Here is a 24,217-nt window from a genome sequence, read left to right on the forward strand (position 1 = left end):
CAGCAAAAAATAATAAAACTAGTTTCTTCTAAATAATTTGATTAATAAAGATTTTGTCGTGACCTTCGGACACGTAATCGCAAAGGTCAACCCAGATTATGAAATTCACCAACCTGCCGTTCACCCATGTATCCTGTAGGGGGCAATCAGTCATTGTTGACTTCCTCCAACGTGCAGAGGAATTGAGCGGAAACCACAGAAGAAGAAACTTCCCGTAGTAAATTGAATGAACCCGCCAGGCTGATAAATCGCATTACTTTTAATTCATACATATTGCTTTAACTTCTACTGAAGGTTACTGTTTGGAGTGATAATGTCAGGGATACCTCCAGACACATGGCAGCCGCCCACAGTGGCTTTGGAGACAACGTAAGTTCATAGTGAAACACTGGATGCTAACTTAGCTAGCTCCCAGTAACGTGAAGTCAGTGGCTGTCTTGTGATGTTCTCTGTGTGGTTTTTCTTGCTATATTTGTATAGTTTTGTCTTTTTATTGCACCACGTGGACTTATAAATCACATCGTAGGATTATTTTCAGTCTAACTAGTCAGATGGTGCCAGTGTAGCTCAAAGAGGCTGAATAAATAATAATAAATACTAATGCCAAGCACCGTGCATTGCAGGATGGGGACAGTTGTGGTGGAGTTGTACTGGAATCATGCACCAAAAACCTGCAAGAACTTCGCAGAGCTGTCCAGGAGAGGGTACTACAACAACACAAAGTTTCACCGGATAATCAAAGACTTCATGGTGCAGGGTGGAGATCCTACAGGAACAGGTACACAAACGCGACACAGCTAAAAGCATTTGGACACCACTGTCGAAAATACTTTAAGTTTGAGGTTAAGTAGGTTCATTGTTTCCAGTAAAAGTGAACAAGCAGCATTTTATTTTACAGGTCTCGTTTGTACACCAGATGGGATTAATTACATTACATTACAGGTTGAATAATGTAAGAATCACTTTATAGCTCAGCTATGTAGGAAATGCTGTCTCTTGTTTCAACGGGATAATGTCCTCACGTGTATAGCCTCAAGATTGATCATCAGTCTACTATGGATGAAATGATTGGGTGTTCAAATACTTTTGAACATACAGTGTAATCACATTTAGTTTTTTTTTAGGAGTTTTTAGGATGTGAACGCATCGTTCTTGTCAGCAGCCTCTCAACATCATCATCCCTGGAGAAATCTTTAATTACATTGTTCAAAATCAAAACTACAGCAATTATTTTAACAAGCCAAGCATCAGCTGTTCCAGGAGTCACACACACAAAGACTTATCTTCGCCCACTCTCTTCAAATGATCCAACATCTTGTGATCTCTCTTTTCCTAATAGGTCGAGGGGGAGCATCCATATATGGTAAACAGTTTGAGGACGAACTGAATACAGAACTCAAATTCACAGGTAATCACATTGTATAAAGTTCAGCTGAACAAAATATTCACCTTCAAATATTTGTTAAAGTTGATGAAACTTCTTGTGGCTTTGCCTGAAACATTCCTTCACTTTAGTCTAATCGGTTAGTTTCATTTGTGTGTCTTTTAGGAGCCGGCATTCTGGCGATGGCCAACGCAGGACCGGACACCAACGGAAGTCAGTTCTTCCTCACTCTTGGACCAACTCAGTGGTTAGACGGAAAGCATACTATTTTCGGTAGAGTGCACCAGGGGATGGGAGTGCTGAACCGGATTGGGATGGTGGAGACAAACGGTCAAGATCGTCCCGTTGATGATATCAAGATTGTCAGAACTAATCTACCCAATTAAAGAAATGCCTTTTTTTTACACTGTTGTTTTTTGTTTGTTTGTTTTAAATAAATGTCTGTAAAATATGTGAATGCCAAGTTTTTTTTTCCAGTAATATGACACAGCTTGCTAACGGAAATCACCAAAAACATTGAAACACAGTTAAATACTCACATTAAACTATCACTATCAAATGAAATTTGATTAATGTTAAAAGATGGACAGTTCTGCAGTATAATAATTTAGATCTAACCTTTTCTTTGTCCTCATGGCTGACTGCTTGGGACAAGATTTTCTTTTTATTTTACTTGTTGGCTGGTGAAGAGAAGATGCTGAACAGTTCAGGTGTCTGAGTCATTTTAAAGAAAAAGTATGTGTACACCTGCTGCATTCATACCTAGATCTATATCCGTGTGCAAAGTTGCATACAATAAATTACAACCGTGAACAATCTGCATACAGCAAATATGAATATGTACAGTATCTATGTACGGTAAATTACGCACTGCCTGTGGTAAGGACAGCTAAAAGGGCAACAGTGTATAAACAGCACATGAGTGGGGTTTATATCCAGTTTGTTTTGATGAGACAGAGTAAGATGTCAGTAAATCGGGTCAGTTGAGGTCAGAGGTTCTTGGTTGTGGAGTCAGATGACTGTTGATATAAACAGAGTCTCCCAGATGCTTTGAGGCTCGTAGCTGTGTGAGTCTGTGGTTGGAAGTACTCCTGGACCACCTCCGCTAAACATAGAGAGAGACTGTCCAGTTCCACCGAGCTGGCTTTCTTCACCAGCTTGCCCAGTTTGTTGGCACCACAGGTTCCAGTGCTGTCTCTCCAGCACACAAGATGATTCTGACCACTGCAGACTGGTGCACACATTGAACAACCCTAACCTGCTCTGTCCTGTCCCGTAGAGTGTTGTCCGACAAGTCAAGTCTGTTGCTTAGTTTCACCCCCTGGACCTTGTTGGTGTCCACCGCCTCCACTGCTGGCAGGAGGACTGTTGGGTCTTCCCAGTGTTGAGTGGTTTGAAGTCCCCCATCAGATCTCTGTACTCATCCTCCTACTTGTCAGTGATACAATTTCAACTTATCTAGCTGTGTAAACAAAAAGGGTGACTATTCCCTGGGGTGACTGCTTGTTAATGAGTCCAATAAACAGCCTTGCCACTTGACATACCGTACATTGTGACTCTGTAATCCAGGTCATGAGGTCCTGTTTCACCTGCATCACAGAGAGCTTCTCAGCCAGCCAGAGAGCCTGTCCTAACAGGGCTATGGCTATGGCTTCTCCAAGTGTGTGCTAAGCTCTGTGGAGCAGTTAAATGACCAATGTCGGCTTGACACACAACCTGCAGGGTGACACTTACCAAAGGCTTTAGGGTAGCTGGGCTGACTTCCAGATTTTGGGCACCATTTTCACTTAGGAAAAGGTCAAAGAGATGCCAGAACACTCTGGGTAGCTGCTCCACACATACCTACGTCACTACTGTCTGGTCTTCTGACCTTTATAATGGCAATCTTGGACACCTGCCATCTGACCTGACTGGCTGTGATGACCATGAGTGTGGGAATGTCACATGCAGTACAGGAGGACTGAGGGAGAGTTGAGGGTCGGGGCCGGCAACAGGTAGGTATAGAAGTTGGTTTCCTGGGTATGTCGCTCTGCTCTCTGCCTGAATGTAGGCTGTCGGTGGGCGTGGAGGGAAAGGAGGACTCTAGAGGTGCCAAAGGGAGGCCTGTGAAGGAGGAAGCAGCCGAGGTGTGAATGGGAAAGGAGGTAAGGGGAGGGTTGAAAAACTGGTTCATCTCATCAGCACCTCCCTTTGTTCCTCCCACCAATCCTTCTGACCTTTTCATGCCTCCTCACACCCTCCACACCTGTTCATATAACAATTTTTAGCCCTCTGAATTTCTTTTATGGACTCCTACAGTGCTCCATGCCATAAAAGCTTTCTTCTTCATGTTGAGCAGCGCTCTCCTCACAGAATAGAACACAATGTATAGTCTGGTACACACTGAGCAAGTCTCTGAAAATCATTCTCAATGTTCTCCCGGAACTTTTTTTTTCAAAGTGTCCTGTGGTTCAGTAATCCCCCTGACGACAACCTAGAGTTGAATTAGGCAACCAATTGCGTGAAGAGTCCCGGTGGTGCCAAGCTTCTTCCAGTCTTGGAAGCATTCAAAGGTTGTTTAAAACCATGCCTATATTTATACTTTGACACATACTGATGAAGGAGGGGTGAACAGACAGCTTCTTGGACTTCCATCTTCGCCTGGAGAGCATTGAATTCCGGGAATTTTCACATCAGCTCATCATTTTAGAATTAAATCTGCAGTGCAATCAAGTGGTGTAAAATAAGTTAACATGGAAAAGTAGTGGAAAATACTAAAAATACCAATACGTCACATTATAAATACTCCAATACAAGTAAACGTCTGACTTGAAAAAGCTTGCTTAAGTAGATGTACATATGTATTGGCATCAAAATAGTATTAAAGTATTGTCCGTATGACTGATTTATTATTAGATTATTAATGCTGAAGCGTCAGTGTGTAAGCAGAAAGTCTACATTATGCACACTTAATATACAAAGACTGAGAGAAAGAGAAAAAACAAAGTTCTCATTCACAAATCTGACTATTTCTCTAATATCTTTGGGACTTTTTGATTTTTGGTGAGATATTGGATCATGCGAACATTTACAGAAATTAAACCACATGAAGTTCAGGGGGAAAAGGCACTATTTGTTGGAGCCGTGAACGAGTCACACAAATCCGAAATGTGGCCACAACAGCAGCCTTAAATTTGAACACGTCCGAAGCCAAAATAGGTTGGCACAGGTAAGAGCACTGCTTAAGTCTGTGTTCTGTTTTAAGAGCTTGTCCTTTGTGTAAAATCGTCGATTTAAAAGTAAAAGTAATTATTAAAGCTGTCAACAAAAACGTAGTGGCGTGGAGGAATAAATTACTAGAAAGTACAGTGCAAGTTCATAAAATTTTAATTAAGCACAGCAAATGGTTTTGTAACATCTTATTTGTTTGGTCTGGAACAAACACACCCTTATTCATGCCTTGTAATTATTTATTCATCACTCTGCAGTTCAGCTCTCTTCACCCATAGACAACGACAACAAACAAGGTATCTCACCCCAGATACTATTTTATTACACAAATTTAAAAACAAAAGTTAAATAATAATAATAATAATAAAAAAGCTCATATCAATATAGTAATCCATGAAAAAATACCATGTACTTAAAAATATAACCGAGAAGTAAGGCACTATAGGATGTTTATTGTAAATGTTCATTATAAATTCAAGCAGCAAGTCGCTTAACACTTTTTGACGGCCACACAGAGGTATATTTATTTGGCTTATCATATTTTGTAAAAAACGTAAATACAATAAAATATACTCTGGATGTATAAAATATTGGATCGGCAAACATTTCATCTCCCAGCAGTTTCTCTGAATAGTGTTTGCATTTACTTGTTTTAGTTGGTCGCGCCTTGAATTTACAGTGAGCGGCAAATGCGTGTCAGAGAAAGCCCACGAGAGCACCGCTGATAACGCTTATGAGCTTTTGGAGTATTTCACAGATGAACTCACAGGAATGACTCGGTCTGTTATATCAAAAGACCCGTCGCTGCTCAGGCCTGTTCAGTTACACAAACAGGAGATCAGGGAGAACAATGGAAAGGAATGAAGCAAGTACAACTGAACAGAAACGGGGGAAACAGGGAACATGGCTCCTTCTAAAGGTAGAAACATCTTTTAGACCCGAAAACAGCCCCTCAGAAATGCACAAATAATTCAATTTGCCGTGCGCAGCAGTGAGGATGCAGAATTAGTTAGCATTAGACAGGACCTTCTCCCATTTTACAGTCGTTATGATAGGCTTAGCTAAAATATGAGAGTACAACTGACCTTTTCATCAAAACTCCTATTATAAGCCGTGAGGTCCTACACAAATACAAATACAAAACTGTTCACAAAGGCAGTTCCTGAACTTGTGTTCAAAATGCCTTCAAAATGAGTCATGCTTAATGTGTCTGTGAGAAGAGTAAAAGTGAACGCCCGCTCGTGTTCACAACCATGTAAGTGGACCTTTCTGATAAGGTGTGAGCTAACATGTCATAATAGAAAGTCTTCTTCTTAATTTCATTATTGCAATGGCGAAGGCAGAGGCGTTTGAGGTGATGAGGTGACAAGAGAACCGTGGAATTTTTATGAAATTCAGCAGGTTGTAGCGATTTGGTGTTGAACTAATTTCAACTTCGAGACACAATGTTGTGGTTGACTGATACAGTTGACAGAGGCAAACACATATTTCCCCACACGCTCACTACAAGGGAACAACTTTGACCTTAATTACTGAAGTTCTTCCTTCTTACTGATAGCTGGCTTGGAGTGATGGGTAAACCCAAGTTTCACTGCAATGTTTCCCACAGGTTTGCAATTTACTTGGTGACAATTTACAATTCTCTGGTGTAAATTGTAAATCGGATGCTGCACCATCCACCAGTGGGTGGTGCAGCATGTGACCAATGTACATGCAGACTTGTGTTTATATGGGGAGAGGTCCTCTCAGGTTATTTTCTGCAGCACACTATTAATGTTCCCTAACCTTCTCACATGCAAGCTGTCGGTAGACGGCTAGACCAGCTAGGTAAAACAAATCTTGAAAACGCAGCGGCATCTGAATACATTTTACCAATAAAAGCATCAATAAAGAAAAGTGCAATATTTGCAAATTAAAAGTATCATTCAAAGCACATACAACAAAAAATCTTCACCCAAAGCGAAAAAAGTACGATCTGACTCCTTTCAAAGCTTAAAATTTTAGACATTTGATGCTTTAAATAGGTCTCCTCACCTTAAAAAATACTGGCAAATTAATATTAAGCACCATATACATCAATCAGACATAATGTTATGACCAACCTATAAATACACTGCCCGGCCAAAAAAAAGTCGCCACCTGGATTTAACTGAGCAAATAGGTACGAGCCTCCTATTGGATAATTACTGCATGGGTGATTATCTTTCAGCTGGCAACAAGTAATTTGACCCCAACTGATGCAATGAGTAGCTTCTCATTTCTTAAACAACCATGTCTAAAGACACATCCCGTGGTCGTGGAAAAGATGTTGATCTGTTTGAGAAAGGTCAAATCATTGGCATGCATCAAGCAGAGAAAACATCTAAGGAGATTGAAGAAATTACTAGAATTGGAGTAAGAACTGTCCAACGCATTATTAAAAACTGGAAGGATCCTGCTTGACCGTGATGAGCGGTCACTTAGATGTTTGGTAAAGTCAAAGAAAGAAAAACAACTAAAGGGAGCACAAAGATTGGACTCTGGAGCAATGGAAGAAGGTCATGTGGTCTGATGATTCCAGATTTACCCTGTTCCAGAGTGATGGGGGCATCAGGGTAAGAAGAGAGGCAGATGAAGTGATGCACCCATCATGCCTAGTGCCTACTGTACAAGCCTGTGGGGTCAGTGCTATGATCTGGGGTTGCTGCAGATGCTCAGGTCTAGGTTCAGCAACATTTTCTCTCCAGCACTCAACGAAGGTGGACGCATCTCTCTCTCTCTCCCCTCTCCCTTATCTTCCCCGCTTTGCTTCTCATGTCTCGTACTGTCTTGTCTCAAACTTTGGGAGCCTCTCTCCGCATTGCTCTCCAAATATAAAATCATGGAATTGGTCAACTGGTCTCTCAACGCAATTGACAGAATCTTCTCGACGAGAAGCTCGGGTTCGGGGGAACCTGTCTGCCCTGACAGAGCGTTTGCCGCTGGATACATGATGGACTCCTGGGAGAAGTGGAGGGTCGTGTGCCTGGCGACTCTTTCCGTAGGGGACATCGAGGATATTTACATATTCAGAACCATGATAACAGGCTATCTGCTGATTGGATTAGGCATTGCCCTGGTGTATCGGAAAATTCGGAAGACGGTGTCAGCAGTCCAAAGCCCCATGAAGCTGCCCGACATTATTGATGGAGTGAGCAGAGCTGTTAGCGCACTGACTGTGGTTATAAATCGCAACATGGATAACATCTTGGAGAAGTTTTCGGCTTTGCAAAGGCGAATGAATGGATTTGAAGACCAGAATGGACAAATAGAGTAAGTCGTGTCTATTGAAATGCGACTACTCGCCCTAACCCAAACAATCATAATCTAATCTTCATTCCGGCCCCTGAGCAGCACCGGCCTTGGCCAAGGCCGCTGCTGGAACAACCCCCCAGGAGATCGCTGCAGTGAGACGCTCTGTCCTATTCCTCCCTCCCTTCCTTCACGGACACCTGTTGATGGTTGACTCCGTCTGGGACCCGATCAGGGACGTCTCCATGGCAACCTGCTGTGTTATCGCGATGACATCCTGCGAATTGAAGCACTGATTGGAAGGCTAGACGAAGCGACTCTCCAGGGTTATGTACACACACGCACTTACGCACATGCACATATGCAATACACCTCCCTAACCCCGAATCCAACGCCTTCGCCGCTTTCACCCCCCAGTGCAAGCTGGCCGCAGCCGCGGATGCCTGTCTGCGCTGGAACACCTCCACCCCCCTTTCCCCAGTCACCTGGTGCAAGTTGTTTTGAGTTCTTATGTTGTAAAGTGTGCTCATATGTGCTTATGTTGCTCAGGTTTTTTCCCGGCGCCACACTGTACTCCCCCAGAGGAGTGTAGTCTGGGAGCTGCTTTTTTTCTCCTCCCCTCTCCTCTTGTTTTTCTTCCCCTTTTCCTCCCCCCACTATTGCAATTTCCCCATTGCGGGACTAATAAAGGTTTTCTCATTCATTCATTCATTCAAAGAATGAGGTCAGCTGACTACCTGAATATACTGAATGACCAGGTTATTCCGTCAGTGGATCTTATCTTCCCTGATGGCAAAGGCATATTCCAAGATGAAAATGTCAGGATTCATGGGGCTCAAATTGTGAAAGAGTGATTCAGGGAGCATGAGACATCATTTTCACACATGGATTGGCCACCACAGAGTCCAGACCTTAACCCCATTGAGAATCTTTGGGATGTGCTGGAGAAGGCTTTGCAAGGTGGTCAGACTCTCCCATCATCAATACAAGATCTTGGTGAAAAATTAATGCAACACTGGATGGAAATAAATCTGGTGACATTGCAGAAGCTTATCAAAACAATGCCACAGTGAATGCGTGCTGTAATCAAAGCTAAAGGTGGTCTAATGAATTATTAGACTGTGTGAACTTTTTTTTTTTTTTTTGGTGGCGACTTTTTTTTTGGCCAGGCAGTGTGTGTGAATGCCCTACATATTTCTAAAGTAGAAAAAAAAAAACAAATAAACAACAAAAGAAAAAGTCATTAAAGGTGATTATTTCATGGAATATGGCTGTTTTTTCCACCGCCGTGAACATTCAGTGAAGCACTCATGCTTGCCATTTCCTTTGCCGACACCTGAAGGCCATCTGCAGGCTGTGAGGTGGTCTTGAGACGCTAAGGAAGTGTATTAATATTGTCAGAATAAAGAATATCCACTGGAGCCGCACAAAGGTGACAACAAACAGTTGCAGTGAAATTTGTCAATTCATTAAAATGTCATATAGGGGAATAACAAAAACAGCTCTTACCTGCCAGAGAGTCCCTTTTGCTTGGGCCAGTTTGTAGATCATGGTGACTGGGATCATAAAAACGGATGACAATGCCAGAAACCAGCCGATCCAGTAAGCCCACCAAGGATACACGTAGCTGTTGTTGAACTTCAGCGGGGTGTATCTCAGGAGCAAAAACACTAGTGTTCCCTTAAAAGGGTAACAAATCACAAACAATGAACGGTGTGGGATCCAATTTAAAGACTAGTCATACAAATATGACGGCCAACTTTAGACACTTACACTGCACATCAGAGGGGTGACATACAGCCAGCAGTACTTGATCAATATTAGAGGTCTGTAACCTATCATGTCCTCAATGTTGTCACAGAAGCGTTCAGCACCTTCAGTAGAGACAAGACAAGTAGTTTAGGTACTACTATGGTACCTTAACGGTGTATTAGGAGACTTTTTTTTACACCACACACGTTGTTGGTTGTTTCCAATAGCCTGACATCAAAGAGAAAACAAAAAAGATCAGGGAAGCCGTGATTTCATTCATTCATTCATTTTCTGTAACCGCTTGTCCTGTGAAAGGTCGCGGGAGGCTACAATAGAAGTCCAGACACCCAAAGCCAGTCCACTTGTTATCTTAGGTAGGAGGCTGAGAAAACGTGAATCAGCTAGTAGCTAAAGACCAACCAACCAATCAGATCCACTGAATCCACTCCTCTGTCCATTACCACTTAAAGTCCACCAAAACAGTTAGATTGACCCAGCTTATAGTTGCTTGAGCACAATCAGGTCCCAGCAGAGCATTTCCTGAAGAATTGCGGGCAGGGATGTTGTTCTGGCAGGTTTGGTTTAGGGTTACTTACGTCTGCCATGTTTCTGTATATATGACGTAATCAACTCTGCAAATTGTGTGCCAAAATGTTCGCCAGCTTTCAAAGCTGTTGTTTGGACTGTCTCTTACCATAAATCCATCCAATAATCACTGACTGGAAGATCGCCATCAGAAGAAGAGTGGGACCACTGCATACATAGTGGTCAAAGATCTGCAGAATGTATGCTCCAGCCTAAAATTAAAACAGTTGGTACATTGACTGTGTTACTGTTGGCCTTTTGTTTTGTGCTAAAAACCTAAAGTTAGTCAAAAAAGTAAAAAGAAAGTTTTCAAAGTACACTCTCAGCTCACCTCTGACACCAATGACAGGCCAAATATGTAGCAAAGAATACAGATCAGCATCAGACAAAACTCTCTGCGGTATCCTTTCCGGATTTGGGAGGGGTAGATATCTGTTAAAGAGGTCATGATGCTTTCAAGCCCAGCAAACTGGAGAACAACACAAAGACAGGTCAGTGCAGAGTCACATTAACCAAAAAGAATAAACACAGCGTCACACCCTTTTTAAGGACACGTGAGTCCTCCTCTGACCTGTCCGTCGATTCCTAGCAAGATGATCATGGCGAAGAAACACGCGGACCAGACCTGAGGCCAAGGCAGCAGGGTCACAGCTTGTGGGTAGACTATGAAGACGAGCCCAGGACCTGCAGTGTGGCAGCAACAAGTTAATCATTTCTGGCTTGCCTCTGTGTTTTTATTCTACAACTATGACAGAAGAGTCAGATGATAATGACTGTTGTTGCTAATTTGAAAATTCAAGGCAGATTAATCATAACAGTCAAAAAAATGAACATTTAACATTTTTATTGTGTGATAAAGATCTGCAATTCAGTGCTGAGTTGAGAGAAATGTGCACAGCAGCCTGGGGGCTGTGTAACTTGCATCGCATCTCACATTTACAGATGCACATCTGTACCTGACTCAGCAACTGTTGCAATGTCGATACCCTGCTGCTGAGACATGTAGCCCAGAATGGAGAAAATGGCAAAGCCAGACACAAAACTGGTTCCACTGTTCAACAGGCAGAGATAGAAGGAGTCTCTGCAAAACCGCAAACAAAGTGCTATGTCATTATTTCTTGGTGGCAGATGACAGATGTATCAATTACTTTTGTGAACTATAAATTACCTCCGTTTGCATGCAACTACCATGAGTTGACTCATAGTCAACCTATACCGCGGAAATCAAAATGAATAGAGTGGATGAACATATTGAAAACGGGAGCCTATCCCAGCTGTCACCGGGCGAGAGGCAGGGTACACCCTGGACAGGTCTCCAGTCTATCGCAAGGCTAACACAGAGAGACAGACAACCATTCACACTCACATGCACACCTACGGTCAATTTAGAATCACCAGTTAACCTAACCAGAATGTCTTTGGATGGTGTGAGGAAGCCGGAGTAGCCAGAGAGAACCCACACAGACACAGGGAGAACATGCAAACTCCACACAGAAAGGCCCCAGTCGGCCTGGATTTGGACCCGGAACCTTCTTGCTGTGAGGCATCAGTGCTAACCACCACCAGAAAGAATATATACTTGCATTTGCATTACCAGATTTAGCTGCAAACCATACTCCTACAACACGTCAAAGTACTCACCTGTAACAGTTGTTGTTGTACTTATTGTAGCTCCCAAGTGTAGTCAGGCATCCCAGGCATATGGCATAGGAATAAAATATTTGTGTTCCAGCGTCCATCCACACCTACAGAACGATGAGATGTTTGGTTTGTCCAAAAACACCGGCATTATTGAGGCAGAGAAACTCAAGGCAAATTAGAATATAGACTGAAAGATACCTGCGGGTCAGCAAGCTTTGCAGGATTGGGGTACAGGAAGTACTTGATGCCATGTAAGGCTCCAGGAAGAGTCATTCCTCTGATTAACAGCACTAGTAGCATGACAAAGGGGAACGTGGCTGTGAAGTAGGTAGCCTGCATTAAAAGAGAAATAACACTCGTTACAAATGAAAAAAGTAAAACAAATAGTTTGTTGCAAAGGTCATGCTGTCGTGATGTAACGCTGTTATGTCAGCTGCTTGTGGTTGTTTTGCAATCCATTAAGACAACTTACTGGAGTGTCATCAGTTTTTTTCCACTGCGCATTTTCTACACACCCTCTCATGCCCGAAATTATAAAACATGACACTTTGTGCGTGACTGCAGAATTATCCTTGGATTGCAGTGAAGGTGTGATTGAAGCTTTAATTATAGCAGAAGATACACTAATGTAATATGAATATTATTCATTCAGGAAAAGCACAGGAGTCAGGAGTGAGTCACGCGATAGTAAACTATATGGCACAGACAGCCTAGATCTATTGCAGTTGTCTTTCTCACAGGGTGTCTTGCCAATTAGCATTTTTCACCCAACTTTCTCACAATCACAAACCCTACATTAGTCTTGTGCATCAACGGAACAACCGGCTCATGAAAGACTTGGCTTCAAATCACTTTTCACACCTTTGTAAAAAAAAAAATATCCTTTAGACATACTGTTTTGCAATGCTCTGACTGCATGTTGCTGCAGGTTTGAAGTAACCACAGGTGAATAGTAGCATCCTTCTTTAATGCAGATTTCCAGGGACAGAATTTAGGTCACGTGCAGCGTTTTATATGAAGAGATGAGATAATATAGAAGTCCAAAACTGCAATATAATTTTCGGTTCTGTTAAGTCTATTAGTGTGTAATATGTTCCATAACTGATGTTAACTTATATTCATGAACCTATTTTGCAGCAACTTCAACTGTTAAGTGGTTTGGGTTGGTTTTAAAAACAGTAATAAAGTCAGGCATGTGGATATGTGAGAGCCAACTTTTGCTTTGGCAGCGACCTGAGTTAAATAACCAGCAGATGCCTGGGTGCTTTGAGAGTCTCTCTCTTTTTTTTTTTTTTTTTTAAATATTTGGTACTCTCTGCTCTGCCAAGACAAGTTGTGGCAGATAGGCGATTTCAAACCAGTTGTGAAACAGTTTGGGGTTATGTATGGCCCCTCCTCTGTTGTGTCTGCATTTATGTATACTTGTACCGAAACTGCCACTGATGACTACCACTGATCACAACCAGAATTACAACCTCACAGATGTAATCAAGTTGCAGTTTACATTCATGCCTTGCCAAACTCAGCTAATATACTTAGGGAAGAAAGGATTTATTTATTTATTTTTTATTGGCCAAATGGAAGTTATTAGTATATTGGCATGCAGGATTCCAGTGAATACGTTCCAGTGAGAAACATGCTGTCTTTTCAAGAGTACAGAGGTAGAGGAACTTTGTGCAGCTACCATCACCTGAAGCTCAATGTCTGCAAAAACCAATGAGCTTGAAGTGGGCAGGAATTTTGGCATAATCAGTGTATGATTTCTGGAGAAATGTCCTTTGATTAGCAATTGTCATCGGCCGCAAAGATAGAGGCATGCAAAGTCTTGCAGACAAACATTTACCCCATAAAAAGATAAGCACTGATTTGAAAGAAGAACTTGGAGACAACTATTAACAGAATACAACAAGCCTCTGCTCCTGCAGCTCCACAGGCTCGATCCAAATCATTTATCAATAGTTGTGATGTCGTAAGGGGCACAACGTGATTGAGAAATAAAGACAGCAGATAGATTTATCCAATAACCCACAAATGTAGATGAAATAAAGATGTTTACAGTTTATATTCTCAAATAAGAAACCAGGAATGCAGCTCTACAAGACACACATTTGTTATTCTGGTCTTACCTTTCCTGTGGATTTCACTCCCTTCCAGACACAGAAGTAGCAGAGGACCCAGGCCAGAAGAAGACACAGGGAAAGGTCCCACTGTATTTTTCCAAAGTTCTCTATGCCGGTGGATATATTTAACACCCGACGCCTGTAAAGATGATATGCTGTTAGTGTGTGTGAACCAGTCACATAAATAGATTTAACTGCAACAGGACAAAATTACAAATCAGTTAATAACCAAGATAATGAGGGAGCAGAGGCCTTGACAATGGTAAGCAAGTGCATAGCATTAAATACAGTGCCATGGTCATGGGTAACCTGAATGATAGTTACACATCTGATTGACAAGACAAGAAGTCCAACATGAAAGGTCTGTTAATGCCGAAGCTCAGAAAACTATTCAGTGTGACGAATGCTTGAATGCACAATTAAATGCCCTTTACACCTCCAGTACACAGGTGTTTTCAATTATTCTACCTGATTAGATCCCTTCTCAGTGTGAAGTCAGAGGAAGCTACGCTGAGAGTCCCGTTACGTCTAAACCAACCTGTCCTAACAGATGCACGTGAAAACGTAATAAAATAAAACAACGTCCATGTTTTTTGGTGCTACCTTTTGCGCCATATACAACTCAAGATGAACCTGTGGCAGCAGAGTTCTTTCTGTGAGGATTAAATGTAATGCGCACTGACAATAAGGCTCGACATACTAGTACATGAGGCATCCATATATGTTTCAGGAATTTCCCTGGTGTAACATTTATGTTGACATACAAAAAAAATAAACAAAATCCTAAATATCTCAAATCCCTAGACATTAGGTAATGAATGCATGATAGACAGTCAGGTCTGATGTTATACAGATTCTTGGGCAACTTATGCTGGAAATATGTAACACTGCAGATCACGTGACTTTGTGACTCACCACATCAAATTGTGTAACTCTGTGCGTGTGATCATTCAGAACTGTTTGTGGGAGTTTACATTTATTTTCATTCGCATATCTGCTCAGGGTGAACATACACTGTGTTGCCAAAAGTATTTACTCATCTGTCTTTACATGCATATAACCTTAAGTGACAATCTTAATCCATAGGGTTTAATACGGCGTCGGCCCACCCTTTGCAGCTATAACAGCTCTCACAAGGTTTAGGAGTGTGTTTATGGGAATTTTTCACCATTCTTCCAGAAGTGCATTTGTCAGGTCAGACACTGACGTTGGACCAGAAGGCCTGGCTCACAGTCTTCGCTCTAATTCATCCCAAAGGTGTTCTATCGGGTTGAGGTCAGGACTTTGTACAGGCCAGTCAAGTTCTTCCACACCAAACTCGCTCATCCGTGTCTTTATGGACCTTGCTTTGTGCACTGGTGCGCAGTCATGTTGGAACAGCAAGGGGCCATCCCCAAACTGTTCCCACAAAGTTGGGAACATGGAATTGTCCAAAATCTCTTTGTATGCTGAAGCATTCAGAGTTCCTTTCACTGGAACTAAGGGGCCGAGCCTAGCTCCTGAAAAACAACCCCACACCATAACCCCTCCCCTCCACCAAATTTCACACTTGCAGTTGCACAATGCAGTCGTACAAGTACCGTTTTCCTGGCAACCACCAAACCCAGATTCATCCACCAGATTGCCAGACGGGGAAGTGTGATTTGTCACTCCAGAGAACGCGTCGCCACTGCTCTAGAGTCCAGTGGCGGCATGCTTTACACCACTGCATCCGACACTTTGCATTGCACTTGGTGATGTATGGCTTGGATGCAGCTGCTCGGCCATGGAAACCCATTCCACGAAGCTCTCTACACACTGTTCTTGAGCTTTCAAGAAATTTCACAACTGGACTTGTTGCACAGTTGGCATCCTATCACAGTACCACGCTGCAATTCACTCAGCTGCAGAAAGCGACCCATTCTTTCACAAATGTTTGTAGAAACAGTCTGCATGTCTAGGTGCTTGATTTTATACAACTGTGGCCATAGAAGTGATTGGAACACCTGAATTCAATTATTTGGATGGATGAGAGAATTCTTTTGGCAATATAGTGTAGGTGGCACCACACCAGGAGTCATGTGAGCACACTAAAAAGAGTTCATGTAAAATCTGTCCAGTCACAACATGCGCCACAATGTCAATGAATCTGATTCGGCTTGTGCACATGTAACCAGCCCCGAGCACGTGTCTAATCTGGAAAACGACTGTGTGGGTGTGGCATGGGTGGATGTGGCTTTTAACAATGCTGCCAGTGCCACATAATTTCTCCAACTGTCTGAGCAGGCATGTGATGTAACTTTGAAACAAGCATGGTTCTGTAACCGCACTTAAATCCAGAGCTGCCGGTTTCAGATTTAGATATGTTATTTATTGTGATCACAAGAAACTCTGCATGTTTGTGACTTGTAACCTATTTGCATTAAATTATTTCCCACTTGGATAAAAAAACTTACTGCCAAAACTCTAAAACAGATGATGATGCATTCACAGGTGAGGTCCAGTTACCAGTGACATTATAGTTGTTTATTACCATGCAACGATCTGAAACATATCAAAGTACGGTTAAACATGTTGCACTGACACATCATTTGGTACTAAATTATGAATGGATTTGGTTTAGATAGATTAAAATACAATGAAACACTTGCTCTAAATAATAAATAAATGTCAAAAGGAACAGTAAGTAAAGGAGGATGAATGCATTTCAGTGTCCAACAAATGTATACATACTTAAAATACAGAATATAATCAAGCCACTAATTGTTGGTAGTGCATGTGCGGAAGACAGATGCTTCATGATAAGTAATTACTTTACCCGTATTCCATGTGTTATTACAGGAGGCCCATGGCAACTCTCCAGAAAAGGAAGAGAAAAAGTAAAGAAAGGCCCAGGCTAAAATCACAATGTAGCTGATACTTCCATAGAAAATGATCATTTGGCTGGCGTATCCCATGCCTAGAAAAAAGAAACTGTTAGCATTGCATTCCATTAGTATTTCTTCCTTAACTTGTTAAACGCTTCTCCTGGCAGCTATACCTCACCTTCAAACAAGGGGCAGACCTTCCTCCAGCACATGATTCCCCCCTGACTGGTATACTGGCCCAACGCTGTTTCCAGTATGAACAGAGGAATACCACAGGTCACAAGGAACAGGATGTAAGGGATGAAGAATGCACCTATAGACGTGAAAAACACTGTAAACACACAAATATACACAGTCTACACACAAAAAACAATGAGGACCGGGACTGTACCTTGGGGGACACCAGAAATGCTTTTTTTTTAATTATCCTCTGTTTTTTCTTTCTGAACAGAAGCATATCCACAAGGACAACGTGATGCTGACATTTTTCAAAAATGCAGTTAAAACCAATGAAGTCTAATGGCGAAATATAAACCAGTTTTGAAGGCCACAGGAAATCAGCAAGCCGGCAGAGAGGTGTCAGTACTCTCCCCAAAACAGAAAAATATAAAGTGAAGTCAGTGAAGTTGATCAGAAAGAAACAGGCTGTAACTGTAAAAACAGCAAGGCACGCCTACATTTGTGAAGTACTTCTTATAGAATTTAGGCGGATGCATGAACAGGAATGGAAAATGGTATTCATAATTCCATTTTCATTAGTGTATCCTCACCTGTAACTCTGAATTATTGTGCTGCATCAGCTTGAAATTAGCCTTTCATAGCAACAGGGGGAGTGGCAGCACCAAAACATACTAACAACTGTGGTGGAAGTTTTATTGCCTATTTACCTTTTATTTTATATTGATCATATTCATTCATTCATTCATTCATCTTCTGCTTGTTCTTGTGAAGGGTTGGGGGGGTCTGCTGGAGCCTATCCCAGCTGTCATCGGGCGAGAGGCGGGGTACACCCTGGACAGGTCGCCAGTCTATCGCAGGGCCAACATAGAGGGACAGACAACCACTCACACTCACATGCACACCTACGGCCATTTTAGAATCTCCAGTCAACCTACTGAGCATGTAGGTTACCTACTGAGCATGTTTTTGAACATGCTCAGTATGGGTGGTACAGGTGGGTGGTACATGTTACTTAGACATGTACCACCCACCTAGGCCAGACCAGGCACCCCCACCCCCAGTAATGACACTCCTGCAGCAGCCATCCCCAGCAGGATGCAGCCTGACACAGGCACACACACAAAAACGGTTTAGGAACAACTAAAAAATAATGACAAAACACCACAAGGTTGACTTGGCCTCCAAATTCACTAGATCCCAAACTGATCAAGTATCTGTATGATGATCCACAGGGGCCCCTCCTCTAAACCCATATGACCCAAAGGCCCCCACTAACAGCATTCTGTTTCCAGACACCACAGGACACCCTCAGAAGGCCCATGTCCATTCTCTGATGAGTCACAACTGTTTTGGAGGCACAAGGGAGACCTACACAATATTAGGAATATTATATTATATTATATATTATACAATATTATCATAATGTTATGCCTGATCGGTGTATGTTTGTATGTGTGTTATCTTATAGAGAGGTCTGTGTCTGACCAGAAATCAGGTTTGAGGTCAGTGTGGAGGAAAAACATTGCTCTTGTGAATTAACTTTACAAAATGAATTTACGCAACACAAACACGGGACAGAGAGCGGGCATTTTGTGTCTTTATGCGGAAGTGATGGCTAGGGTTTCAATGCCATTGTACAATTGTTCAGTTCTGGTTTTGATTTCATTATCAGAATTTAAGATCACTGCCCCGGCCTAACTGCCTTTCACACTGTATTCAGGAGAATGACACAAAATGGCTGTATTTTATTTCGCTAGCGTGAGCTTTGTTCGCATGTCGATTCTAAGAAGTGATGCTACTCAAAATATTCCTCCTGGGACACAAGCAACGAGTGGGTGTTGTAAGTACCAAACTAAAGTCTCATAAGAAAGCTTTCTTTAACACATTTTGTGTTAAAGAAAAGTGTCTTTGATGACGTAAGTGCTGAGTCAGTGTTAGCTTCCATTGCTAATAGCAGCAGCTGCTAGCTGGTGAACGACAGTGTGTTTTGAACAGATGTTAGATTCAGTTTTGGCTCCAACAAACAACACAACTTGATTTCTCCGCTCTAAGTCTCAGTTATGAATATGCAGACACACATATATTGATAAAATCAGCTTAGCTTCCCTCTGCAGGTGATATTGCTTTTTAAAGGATTCAAACAATAGCTAGCCAGTTGGCTCTGTACTTTTGGTAGGGTCACAATGCTTCTAAACAAAGACTTGAATCATTCGTAAAATGTCAAAAAAAAAAATTAAAAGAAATAAAAAAAATAGTTACAGTTAAAAGTCAGTTGTTTCTGTTTGCACAGCTGTGTTACTAATTAGCTAATGTTCATAGCAGGGTGTGGGTTAATCCTGGTGGATGCTGCATTGCGTCTCTAACCTTTCTTTGCTGAGCAATGTGCCAGCTTGCTTCACAGCCAGCCCCAATGATGTTTAATATATTGTAAATGTTTTAAAAGACTCTTGTGTAGACCACAAATGCATTGCCAAATGTATCAATTGAGTTAGTCACGAACAACAGAGCTGGACATCTGCTCTGCTGAGTTAACTAATGTTTGCTGTCAAAGAAAGAACAAACGAAAAAAGTGCTAGTAATGCTAGCGGAAGTTATTTTACATATAAATTTAAGGCTAGACAGAAGCGTTCAGTTAGCTATTTAGTGCCATTATTAATCTTTATTATCTGCATCACTTATGAATGTCATGCTGTCCCAGAGCGATAACTTATCCCCATTTTAAATTAGGCACGGTTGTCATATTTTCCTGCTTTAAAGAGTCATGCACATGAGATTTACTGGGACTGGGTGTGAAAAGTTGTCCACAAAAAACAGGGTTTTGTGTATGCTGATTTCAGTTTTACAGTTAATGTGGCGATTATAATTAAAAAAATATATATATATGCATATCCTCTGTAAAACACAAGTAAATCTCAAAAAATGCTTTCGTCTTTTCTCACTCCCAGAGATTTAACTTCTCCCTTTGATTTGGACGCCGTTGCCAAACTTACCTTCTTTAAAGAATGATGGCTTGTAAAGAATGGGGTGTGCATAGTTGCAAGTGGGGCCCTCTTAAAGTGGTCTCTTGCTGTCGTTGACCACTTTGACCTGACACATCTGCCCGTTCGGGAGCAACTGGGGGTTCAGTGACTTGCTCAAGGCCACCTACTGAGACACAGCCACCCCCCCCCCCCCCCCCCCCCCCCCCCACACACACACACACACACCCCCACCACCACCACCACCCTATTGGCAAATAAATCCCCTAACTTGTGAAGCTGAGGTTAAGCAATGTTTTATACCGATCTAAAAAAATATCCTCTAAAAGTGTCAGTATCAGGAATAAATCGACAAATTAACCGATTAAGATGGTTTATTATTTTCCACCTCTGTGTCTGTTTGTGTGCTTGGAACAGCAGATATCTTATTAACTGTCCTTGTCTCTATTCTCAGTCTGACAGTGTGGCGGTGAGGGACATGAACATCCAGACTGCAGGCGGCATTATTTAGTTATTTGTAGTTTAGAAAATTTGTCGCTTGCTTTTTTGTGTGTGTGTGTTGCACCACACTGCACCTCAACGAGTAGAAAACAAGTGCTAACCGGGTACATTCTTTGCATAAAAAAAAAAAAAGACAAAACAGACAAGCAGAAATATTTTAAACATGTCAAACGTCCTAAATCTTCTGCTGACAACGTGCAGTCTCTTGTGAAAGGTTGTGGCCTTTGCCGCAGGATTGCAAATTAATTTGTTGTGTACAAACAAATGTTTAACTGATAAAGTCCCATTGTAATGTCACATAAACAGCTTGCAGTTGTAAGCAAACCCCTTAAGAAAATACGTGCAAAAACCTACATTTATATCCGGCTCAAAAGTTGAACTATAAAGGAAGAGCACTAAAACCATCATTTTGGAATTTAGGGTCCTTAGCAGTCTTTATTAGGGTAGCCTATATCAGGAACATGGGACAGCTTGATGGTTGGTTTGGTTGTGGTAGCGGAGCTGGTATATATAATGCAAGTGTATCGTCTTACCCAAATGAAATGAAATAGTATTTTATTGGATTGGCACCTCTTCACTCTTTTGAAAGCCCGTAAACATATTTAAGAACCTGTTCAGTTCAATAACTCATAATCAGGTGGCGATCAGGTGGAGGGTCGCTGTGTTTTGCAGCAGAAATTGGAGGGAGTCAGCAAAGAATGTGTCTCTGGACTTTGCAAAAACACAGGCAGTACATTATTTTCACAGGCTTTCATAACCTGTCAAACCCGTAATCATCAGACGTGGAGCAGAGGTGCACACAGACTGAAAGCAGAAGAGTTTTGCAAACCCACAGTTTTTATTGTCTGTGACTGTAAATGCTGGGATAAAAACAGAGCTGCGATGAGCTTTTAATAATGCATTCATGAATCACTTGCTCAGTCCAGTGTACATTTCACTGGTCACCAAAAATTTAAAGAGACAACCCTACAAGGAAAATCTTAAAAATAATAATAAAAGCTAATAATTGTGCCGTAATAACACAAAGGGCTTGCCATTTATTTTTTATTTCTCTTTGTCGCTCTTTATAGACAACAAATTTATAGCATTAAAAAAAAGTTTACAGGCAGGATAGTGGCATGATACTAACCTTTGTTTTAAAAAACAAAATCAGGAAGACTGACAAAATGAAAAACTCACCCCCACCGTTCTTGTAGCAAAGATATGGAAATCTCCACACATTGCCAAGTCCGATAATAGCACCGGCCACAGACAGGATGAACTCCTTTTTGCTACCCCACTTGCCACGCTCCTTAACAGTTTGTGAAGAAGTCTTTGTGGGTTGATGACACAGCCTGTACAGAGAGTCTGCCATGCTGCTGAGTGAGAAATGGTCTAATGGCAAGACTAACATAGATCCTTGAGTCTGAGGACTGACTCGGTGGGGACTGTCTGATGCGCTTTTGAATGGGGTTACCTAATTGACAGACTGCATGATCTTTTAGCCACAAGGGGGACCTCTAGCTGTATTAGACTAATTTACCAGCACATGCATGTCAAACAGAGGAGTGAAGTATTCAGTGTGACTAATATCTTTTAGGACATGGGTATTAAAGCATTTGAAAACAGGGTTTTTTGACTCACACAAGGAATGAATGACTAATAACTACAGAAAGATCTTTTACCCAAAGGCTTATTATTACAGCCAATTACACAGATTGTCCTGTCAGCTTTAACTCAGTATTATTGTATATAAATACACATCAACGTAATTTTCTGTAATGAAACATGGCGTCTATTCAAGATACTTACAGCTTAAGGGGCCCATCTGAGCTGTTTCCAGGGGCAGAAACTTCTAATATGCTGTTTTCTAAGTGTATTGGCTCAGTATGTTTTCTCACCATGTGCTTCTCCAGCTGAAAGTCCAATCACCAAGTCGCTTTCAAGTACATTACTTTTTATAGAGTAGACGTATTTATATATTGTGTATTTTTAGAGGGAAATATACACACATTGCCGCGTGATTTTAAGCTTTTTGAACATAGCAGAGGGAGGCGGCGTACGACAAATTCATCTCAAAAATGAGTCTTTGTATGTGCGAGAAGTATTTTAGTGTCCATCGACAGATACGTAAATCTTGTTTAACTTGTTTAAATCTTGTTTAACTGACTTGACCTTAATATTAGTCATCAGGGTGACAGGGGGAATGCTTCAAGGTGAATGGCAGGTAGCAGTTGTACTGGTACCTGAGGCAAAACTCATTCTATACATCAGGCTTTCCTCAGGTGTTCATGTTACCCACCATAATTACAGAATGGCATTTGTGTCTGAACACTGATTAAATAAGCGCTGATTAGATCCTGATTAGAATCCATCAGTTTCTTTTTTTTTTGACATTGCTCTGCTATTTTTTGTTTGATCTACAGATGTATGTTTATGCTTACATGTACTTCTCTCCTAACTTGTCCGAGTATAATGTTGCCTCTTCGTATCTCATTTCTAAATCACTGTTATGCCTTTCCATCCGTTCTTCTCCTGGAGGACTATTTTTGTGTGGCTCAGTATTTCAAAGTCACAGCAGGGGGCACTTCAGGATCTTTGATCCTCTTCAGGGTGCAGCGTGATACTCCCAGTAGCTTCTGCAGCTTATTGGTTACTAATGTGGGCTTTTAAGAGTTTTAACTCTATCCGGCTAAATCTCTTAAATTTACCTTTGGCTGAACTATTCAGAATTTTTTAATTAAAGTGGATATTAAAAAAAAAAAAAAAATCTATACAACCCTATTAAAACATCTTTTGCATTGTAAAAAATCTTAACAAAGATGAATCATATCAGAATATTTGCACATTTATTTTAAAATTTACAATCTCCCCAATGACACATTCCAAGGAAAAAAGATAAAAATAAAAAACTTTAAATAACCTAACTGCATAACTGTGCACTACTGTGAACTTAGTTGAAGTACTCAGTCGGTCTTTGCGCTTGGCACTTACTTTCCCACTCTTTTTGGCAAAGACTTTCCAGATGTGTCAGATTGTGAGGACGGCTTTTGAGCTCGGGCCTCTTCAAATCCACCTAAAGAATTTCCAAAGGGTTCATGCGTGGACTCCAGCTGGGCCATACCAACACTTGAATCTTGCTTTGATGTTGATTTGACCCTCACCTGCAATCATTGTCAGGGTGGAAGGTGAGAGTTTTCAGCTTTGTAGCAGATTCTTTTATATAACTGACTGGTACTTGGACCTATTCAAGGTCCCCTTTACCTTCACTAAGTCCCCAGTTCCAGACAAAGAAAAAAACAGCCCCAAATTAAGATACAGTGACCACCGTACTCTACTATGAGTGTGGCGTTCTTTTGCTGTTGTGCCGTATGCTTTCTCTCTCCACGTCGTTCTGGTGGACTGAATATATTAGTTTGCAAAGTTTAGTTGGGTTTGAAAGTGCATGTGAGTATAAAAATATCCCTGACCGGTCTTCTCTTTGACTCCTCATCTATCTTGGAGGGGACGTCCTGTTCTAGGCAGGGCTACGGTTGTGCCACCTTTCTCCACTTGTTCGACTCCTTAGCTGTCTTCACTGCTTTCCATGTATTGCCATGAAATTATTAGCCTTCACCTGAGCGATGCTTTAAGATATTTGTGGCCCAAAGCTCTTTAGTTGTATGCAACCAAGAAGATGTCAGAAAAATAACCCAAGAACAACTGACGTGTATTTAAAGTTAATCCAAGTCGCTTCAGGCGAAGAGAGGTGTCTACTATTTCACGTGAGCT

The 24,217-nt window shown here is 41.5% G+C and overlaps 2 protein-coding genes across 2 annotated transcripts; one reads left to right on the forward strand and one right to left on the reverse strand.

The window, feature by feature from the left end:
- Positions 1-91: 91 nt before the first annotated feature.
- ppil1 (peptidylprolyl isomerase (cyclophilin)-like 1) lies at positions 92-1,835 on the forward strand. Its single transcript, XM_084542406.1, has 4 exons — positions 92-369; positions 624-778; positions 1,340-1,408; positions 1,550-1,835. The coding sequence occupies exons 1-4, from the start codon at positions 314-316 to the stop codon at positions 1,768-1,770; spliced, it is 501 nt and encodes a 166-aa protein (XP_084398532.1). The 5' UTR covers positions 92-313; the 3' UTR covers positions 1,771-1,835.
- Positions 1,836-4,775: 2,940 nt separating this feature from the next.
- Positions 4,776-22,446, reverse strand: LOC311487214 (sodium- and chloride-dependent GABA transporter 2-like). Its single transcript, XM_084543411.1, has 14 exons — positions 21,647-22,446; positions 16,987-17,121; positions 16,760-16,900; positions 16,398-16,485; positions 13,969-14,101; positions 12,041-12,175; positions 11,843-11,946; positions 11,158-11,282; positions 10,773-10,885; positions 10,533-10,670; positions 10,311-10,413; positions 9,638-9,738; positions 9,374-9,544; positions 4,776-9,239 (listed from the first exon to the last, which is right to left on the reverse strand). Exons 1-14 carry the CDS (start codon positions 21,858-21,860, stop codon positions 9,123-9,125), a joined length of 1,818 nt encoding a protein of 605 aa, XP_084399537.1. The 5' UTR covers positions 21,861-22,446; the 3' UTR covers positions 4,776-9,122.
- Between the last annotated feature and the right edge of the window lie 1,771 nt (positions 22,447-24,217).

The sequence above is a fragment of the Chelon labrosus genome, assembly GCF_963514085.1.
Source record: "Chelon labrosus genome assembly, chromosome: 4".
Classification (NCBI taxonomy): Eukaryota; Metazoa; Chordata; class Actinopteri; order Mugiliformes; family Mugilidae; genus Chelon; species Chelon labrosus.